The sequence below is a fragment of the Anarhichas minor genome, unplaced genomic scaffold, assembly GCF_050575085.1.
Source record: "Anarhichas minor isolate MPS153535 unplaced genomic scaffold, ASM5057508v1 ptg000058l, whole genome shotgun sequence".
NCBI lineage: Eukaryota > Metazoa > Chordata > Actinopteri > Perciformes > Anarhichadidae > Anarhichas > Anarhichas minor.
Window position 1 is genome coordinate 2,625,001 of NW_027466504.1, and position 8,186 is coordinate 2,633,186.

General features: G+C 39.0%; 1 protein-coding gene across 1 annotated transcript in view; it reads right to left on the minus strand.

The window, feature by feature from the left end:
* LOC142933274 (ras-related protein ORAB-1-like) overlaps positions 1–6,738 on the minus strand; it is an 8,869-nt gene extending 2,131 nt beyond the window's left edge. The window contains exons 1-5 of the mRNA XM_076077431.1: positions 6,683–6,738; positions 6,364–6,432; positions 2,113–2,185; positions 1,634–1,729; positions 1,007–1,102 (exon numbers count right to left, since the gene is read on the minus strand). Of these exons, the coding sequence (XP_075933546.1) occupies positions 1,007–1,102; positions 1,634–1,729; positions 2,113–2,185; positions 6,364–6,377 (279 nt within the window). The 5' untranslated portion in view covers positions 6,378–6,432; positions 6,683–6,738. The remainder of the gene's footprint in view (positions 1–1,006; positions 1,103–1,633; positions 1,730–2,112; positions 2,186–6,363; positions 6,433–6,682) is intronic.
* Between the last annotated feature and the right edge of the window lie 1,448 nt (positions 6,739–8,186).

An 8,186-nucleotide genomic window follows, 5' to 3' on the forward strand; every position in this document is an offset into this window, starting at 1 on the left:
GACCATGTTTAGCAAACACTAGGAGACACCTTGTAGTAAAGTCAGACAGGTTTGAAACACTTCACTGCCTTATACCTAAATGCCATCAGATTACATCATGCTTTACAGGTCTTGAAAATATGAATTCCTGCTGTACCGACCAGAAATCTGTCAAGTGCAACGAAACATTTTCATTGGTTGCACCAGTGTGCCTGACATTTACTCGGTCTATCTCCATCTGTCTGTACCGTTATGTTTTCTCCCCACCTGCATTCTGTGAAGCCCCGCCCCCTACACCCAAGAAAACTAGAAATACTGCCTTGTGGTTGTGTGCCAACCAGCCAAGCTGCATTCTACATCCATGTCTGTCCAAAAATGTCCTCACTTCATCCTTTTATCCAATTGGAAATCTGTGTGAAATTGTCATAATTAGCATATGCATTAATGAGCTACAGCTCAAAACGTGTTTTGTGAAGTCACACTGACCTTTGACCACCACATTCTAATCAGTTCATTCTTGAGTCCAGGTGGACGTTTGTGCCAAATTTGAAGATTTTCATGTTTGCGTCCTCTGACTCAAATAGTTCTTGTGTAAAACCTCCATTTAGATGAGCACTCAAAAAAAGTCATACAGTGAGAAATCCATTGAGGAAGAAGGACCCATATCCACTCATCACAGAGCAGAGAGCATTGATTTGAGTAAAGTGAACACACACTTCTTTCCCAAATGGAAGAAACTTGCTTGTTCTTTTACACTCATAAATACCATTCTACCTCTGCACATACATACAAGTAGACTCTTCATTTGGGAAGTGTTAAAATATCTAACCATGTCATCTGACAGGGTTCCTGGGAGACACCAACAAAATGAGAAATTGTTCATCTCTCTGCATTTCAGTTCATAAGAAACCAGGCCAATAAGATTATGTCTCGCTACTGTGGCGGGCGATTGGTGGGCAAAATCTCATCTCCTATGGTATTAATGAGTAGTTGTTATAGGTAGAATATGGTGTAATGTTACACTGACCTGGTCTGTGACATCGTACACTACGATGATACCATGAGCACCTCTGTAGTAGCTGGATGTGATTGTACGAAACCTCTCCTGACCCGCCGTATCCCACTGTCAAAGGAAAAAGATGAATACAGTTGATGAAAACTTGACAAAAACAACACACTTTTTTTATATCTTTAAATGTGAGTGTCAATAGTCAAATACAAATTCAAGTATATAGTGCTAATTAATAGTTTAATTCTTTATTTTTTCAACAAATACACAAGTATATTTTGACTAAATCCCACATACATCTGTACTCACTAGAGCAATAAACGTGAATTAATCCGCCGCTGAAAATAGTCCTAGACAAATGCACGATTTCCTTTTGTTTGAGTAACTTCAGCTAAAAACTAGTGATCAACTGTGTCATGAAAATACTGAGCTCTTTTCAAAAATAAAACCATATATTTGAGGGTCATTTTTTAAGACTCATATCTTCAGTAAGAACTATTGACCCTGAAAGGGATTTGTTGACAATAATCTAGAATAATGCCTTTAATGTTGGCAGTTGTACAGATGTCCTGAGAAACTGACTTTCTGAGTGAGCCATGGTTACTGAAGGACACTGATATGAAATTGAAGCAGTAGGTTACTTACAATTTGAAGTTTAATGGTCTTTCCATCTAGTTCTATGGTTCGTATTTTGAAGTCCACGCCAATAGTGCTAATGTAACTTTCTGTGTATGTGTCATCCTGCGAAAAGAAAACAGTCAGTTAGTTAGTTGGCTCACACATCCTGTTCACTTCCTTCCTTCTTCACTACATACACAGCATCAGTCACTACTAGCACCTGTGGGAAGTAGCCACGGTGTTGGCACAGGGAATGTTTAAATTGTATACAAACTGGAGCATGTTTCACAGTAAATTAATGAGTTACAGGCAAGTTAACTGCTTGAGTTTGTTTGGTATAACTTAGTTTCTTGTTGAGTTAATGAGAAACCCAGTAAAGATATATATTCTATAATGTTGTTCTGCTGAAGACAGCTTTCAACCGTCTGCATGAAATCACTACATAGTTCAAACTTAAAATGGAGTTCATATAAAACATACTGTTTGTATTGTTTGGGGAAACTCACTGCAAATCGGAGAAGAAGGCAAGACTTTCCAACACCAGAGTCACCAATGAGGAGCAGCTTGAATAAATAGTCACTGTCAGGAAAAAGTAAGAAAAAAAAAAAGGCAGTTAGGGGATATCCAGAAATAGTAGTGTCACTTATAGAGGTGTTATAGAGGTGTATGTTGTACATGCTTTGCAGTATAATTTTCCATCCAGCAAAAGATGCTGGGGAACTACGCCTCCAAAATGTCCTTTTTGTTTTTAGTTCAGGTTCATCTGGTTATTTGTCAGTTGGATCCATTTGCACATTCGTTTGTGAAGTTGACGGGTCCGTCGAACTTTCCATCCCACAGTCAAACAACTGAATTTGCTTTTGTCTTTAAAAGAGATGCCAGTGCGTATGCACGTGCAGTGTTGTCTGGTTCTGACTGTCAGAAATATTTAATACCACTAATGCAACAATTATTTAAAAAAATATTTTTTTGGGGTGTACATTTTGTTCCCCCTATTTTTTATATGTTAATAAGTGGTTGCCACTGAGGGCAACCAAAGGCCAAGAGTTGGTTGCCAATTTCTCGAAATGGTTGCCAATGGTAACCCAAAGATTTGCGAGATAATAAAGTCACAAATTTATGAGACAAAAACTTGGATATTCCAGATAGTATATATATCTATATCTATATCTATATATATATATATATATATATATATATATAATATATACACACACAGCTGATCAAACGGGGAATCTTTAACAGCAAGCCTAGAGGGATAAATCACAACGCGAACCCGGAGCACGTTGAATTCACAATGCACAGGTTGAGCGAACCGCAATGCGGACTTGAAGACAGCCTCCACAGGAGGTCCGAGTATGGTTAGTTTCATCAAGGTCTGTGTTCCTTTGGTGTTGAAGGGCTGAAATGGACCAAGTGGGAAAACCCCCTCAGTTTGCTGATTGTTTCAAGATGGCTACTAAGTAAAACTTTCGAACAATGATCTAAACATCAGGTTCACAAAGCTACCAAGCTCAGACCGAGCGGCTGCTTTTTAAGGCGTTACCAGTCTAATAGGCTTAATCTTCACCTATTTTAAGATTGGAGTGGAGGTATTTTCAGTCCCTAGAATTGTGTAGTCTACTGTGGGCTGTGACTGACAGATGCTCAGTTTCCATTCTCAAAGAGCATTGTCGAGGCATAGAACAACATGCATACCTAGGGTAGGGCATTCTACCATTTCATTAAGCCTAGTGACCCACCTTAACACTGTCATGCAACAAGGCGGGTCTAGACAGCCTGCAGCCAACATACAAGCTAAAATTCTTCCGGCATCTCTTGTCATTACACCCAAATAAAATTAGGCAATATAATGATCATCTTTCACTTCCCCACTACACACAGAACAATATCTGAGCTCAGCTATAAAACTCTTTATCAACAACCTGCTAGTGTTCAGCCTCTCTTTGTTTCTTCCTTTTCCTACTGATCCTCTGCAGCACCACACTCCTAAAGCTGAAAACACACTACCACCGCGGCACATCATATGACACCCAGCAAGTGCCGCCCCTTTCACCAATAGGAAGCTCTACGGCTTTCTATTGGCTCTAGCTCTGCAGCGTGTCAACAGAAAAATGCAGGACTTTTACGTGCAACAGAATATTTGTACATTGTAATCCAACAACTTTTACAAAATTAAAAAAGGTCAGAGTACTTCTTCCACCTCTGTAAATGCTTTGAATCAAGTGTGGACACCCACTAATTCAATTTAATTTATCAATTTAAGAGCTAACCTGTTGAGCTGGCTCGCCAGGCGACACATTTGTTTTTGTTGCCATTATCTTTATAATGACGGGATTGTGTGTTGTTAGCTCGAACGCAACAACCAGTCCCTCTCGGTCTCTCCTCGTCCATCCTTTGACACATACGACATCAAGACGTGAGGAAAGGAAGTCGAGCTGCCACAGGAGCAGAGAAGAGCTGGTACAGGAGCCGAGATGTACAAGCAGGACGCGAGAGGGAAAATAATCATTTCTACTCTTTTCTTTTAATTTCAAAGACTTCTCTTGCATGTTTTTAGCCCTAGGTGTTAAACCTTGAGCAAGGACGTGGACTTCTTGAATTGTAGTAAAGAAGAATGTGCTACCTCCCAGTTTAAGTAGGACACTGTTGTCCTGGTTACAAATACATTCTAGGACATGAAACTTGCACATCTGAATCACACAAAACAGCATATGTGATATTTGTAATAACCCAAAACCTCTAACAGTTTTATTAATGAGCATATAACTGTCACTTAATCTTGCAATTTTGTCTCCGTGTTACTGTTCTTGTCATTTATTTTCTCTTTTTTTATTTAATTATTCATCATATTCTTAATTTAGTTGCCTTATATACCTATTATTTATTTGACTTTCTCTAGTTATCTGTACTATTGCTGTCTTTTTGCTGCTGTAAAAAGCAAATTTCCCCTCTGGGAATCAGTAAAAGTTATTGTTCTAAATCTGATTGTTTATCTTATTGTAGTAAAGGTAGCAAAGTAGTAAAAGTAAAGCGGAGAGGGTTGTTGACTTATTCATGAGTGAACTGAACATGTTAACAGTAGGCTTTAAGTTATGAAAATATGTTGAGAGTGAGAGCCATAGTCAAGTGTTGGGATGTGTTTTTTTTAAAATATATACGTTTATGAGTTTGAGTGATTTGTTACCGTAACTGACTGGAGATCAATACAATTCATACAATAATGTTCATCAGGCCTGCTTTTCTGCAGTGCTGTGTAATTCTTTTTTTTCAGATTATATTTAAAGTTAAATCATGATGTCTATACTACGCGTTAACAATGCAAGTTACAAGTTATGATATTCTACTGTGATTGAATGTTTTTACAATTGAATAGCTAAATAAAGACATGTTATTCATATCGATTCATGCTACAATTCATCTAATTTCATTGTAACACATAGGCCTGGTCTACACGAAAGGGCAGTTTATAAGTTGACTGGATCCAATGTTGTGACAGTGAACGATACAGAAGATAAGGATCCACTCCTAATGCATCCACTTTAACAGAAAAAATAAAAATAAGTGGCCCATGATTGTTTGTTTGTCATTTGAACTGGAAGTGTCATCTTCAACATACTAATCATTTATCTAAAACATCCTCCTTTTCATTTTGACAGTGACGCTCATTGAGTAAGAAGAAGATCATGGACCTTGCTTAGGAGTATCTAGTCTACACCAAGCAGGTGAATCATTAATACAAGATGGGGAATAGGGATCGAATATCACCATTTAGAGAAATTACAAGATAATTTGGGCTATAGAGTTTTTAGATCGAAGAGTAGTAGAGTAACAGCTTGTCAAACAAGGACAAACTGTACTCTAAAAACAATTTCCAATGCACCCATGTCAACATGTATGAATGCAAAACCAAAGACCGATGAAATTGCTCAACGCGGCTGTGTTGAAATCGAGGGCTTGTCCTACAGCATGTGACCTACACATGACTGAGAGGCTGCTTCAGCACTAGACCATATGACTAAAAACCGTGTCATGCCCAACACCAGGTAATAACGTATAACCAAAGACTGTACCTAGACCGTAAACACAAATGCTGCTGCAGTGTGTTTCCAGAAAATAAATAAGTAAGCTATTACAATGACATACGCAGACTGAAGTATAACCATCGACAACGGGGCAGGATATAAAAAAAATTGTAACGTTGAATTAGGGAACCTTGTTGTCGAGTCTTTTTTCGTAAAGATTAAATTAATGCTGGCTACTTCTAGCTAGCTATTCTAATGTCGCTAATAAATGTGTAACGAAAACCACTATTAAGGGCAAATATAGAAGTTCGCGTTACAGTTAAGTAAGCAACTCAACAAGGCGCCTTTGTCCTGTAACGTTTTTTAAGGTTACGTTACACCTCGGCGTGAAACGCAGCGAGCCAAAAACCAGTCACTTTGTTGGACCGCTGACCCAACAACGGGCTTAAAATGAAAATAAACATATAGCAAATGAGCAATTTGTTATTTGTTACCAATATCTATCGAATGACAAGTGTTTACCGCAAACATTCCACCGATATCACTGGGAAATTGTTAGTGTCTCAGGCAGGTAGGCACAGGTGGACGTTAGGGTAAATGTCAGCTGATGTTAGCCGCTAACTTAGTTTGACTGCTAATTTCAAGTTATTTGTGCTAACTTACTTGTTAGCACAGAGCTCCCCTTAGCTAGCTGGCCAAAATGTGACAATGATTCTTGAGTATGATACTTACTATTCGGGATTCATTCTTGACTCGTTGTATATCCTATCTCCTCTCGTCAAACGTCTCCTTTTCCCCTGTCTGCAGATAAACAGCGGTGTTCAGATATGTAAACGGAAGCGCTGGCTAGCTTACACTGCTCCCAAAAACCACGACCGGCTAGTTGTTTGTCGGTAAAAATCCAAAATGGCTGCAACTCCAACCAGGAAACACTTAACATTAGCCAAGTCAGGAACAACGCAAAATACGTAGCTTGGTTTAACGGGTCTTTTCAAATCAGACTGTTGACACTGCAAACCTAAAGCAAATAAACAGGTGATATCTAGCTAACCTGCCCCCTTCTCTCTCTCGCTCTCTCTCGGACTGTGTGTCGTTACCGCAACAGGGAACTGTCAAGCCCTGGGAAGGATTACGTCATTTAGTGAAACGTGGCAAAGAGGAGTCAGTGCCCGGTGTCAAGTTGCATATTACACACAACTTCCGGTGAAATACGACGACGTTTATGCTGAAAAACGAAAACACAAGTAATATTTCGGGTTATATCCCAGTTGCATTTGACCAGCTTGACACATCAGCTTTGCGTAGTTTATCATACAGTTCAACTGTATGCTTTGGTTGCCAGTTGATTACATACATGATTAACATTTTTATTGCCCCTTAGTCGCACCTGTACACTGTAGGCTACTATTAATGAGTCAATTAAAAAAAAAGGGTCTTTTTGCATTTTTTCCTCAATGATACATGTAGGGAGTCATTGTACTGTACAACTTTTTTGGGCCTTATTATATGCTTGACCAGGGGCGTCGTTAGGCCTATTTTAGGGGGGCTGAAACCCCCCTAAAATGTTCTTCAGCCCCCCCAAATAATTTGGCATTATTGGCTTTAAAAAATATATATTTTGGTGATGTCATTAAATTAAACTATTGTTTCTCACATGGACACGTTGTTTATGTGCGTGCGTTCTGGTTTGTATGTTTTCTCCCCCTTCAATTTACAATCCAATAGCCCATCATCATACTTAACGATATAAACCCCGGGCACTAGGATCTTGGGGAGGCTGCTGCGCTGGCTTTCTCACTCTGCCAAGTAACGTCTCTCGTCAACGACCGCCAGGATTATAGCCAAGGAGTTTAGCTCAAAGTAAATGATGCACGGAGTGAAATTGTAAGTACAGGTAGTTACAGAATGTGGCTATCTGCAGTTGTTAACGGTTGTTACCTGCTTAAATTTAGGTTTACTTGAGGCAAATGAAAGGGAATATTGTAGTGGTCTATGTTAACACTAAGCTAGCTAGCTAGCTAGCTATTTTGTTAGAAACTGTCTCCAGTGAGCAAGAGTGTGAACGAGCGAATTCGAAATACAAGAAATAACTATCGACATCTCTCTATTCTTTGCATTAATATCTCTCTCTAGTATTTCGAAACAATAATATCAGTCCTTATAGAATGTTGTTTATAATCAGTTAATGCTAGTGAAAACTAAATGTCATAGTGTCCCTCATAACGCTATAACTGTCTGAAACAATGGATATCCGCGGCCCCAAATGGGCCCCCAAAAACATGCCACTCCCCTTGGGGCTAAGCCCCCCCTTTCTTTGAATCCTAGAAACGCCCCTGTGCTTGACACAGTCGGTAACTGTCTGAGACACTGCGGGTCTTCCTCCGCAGTTCAACATTTATTTTTATTCAGTTTTTTAAAGTTCAGTCGCAATTGTTTTAACAAATAAATATACATATTTTTACGGTTTATGTAAAATCAACGTATTACTCTGTTGTTAAAAGGGCATTACATTTGGTGATGAGCGCAATATGACTTGTTTAAGACTCGAAGTTTAG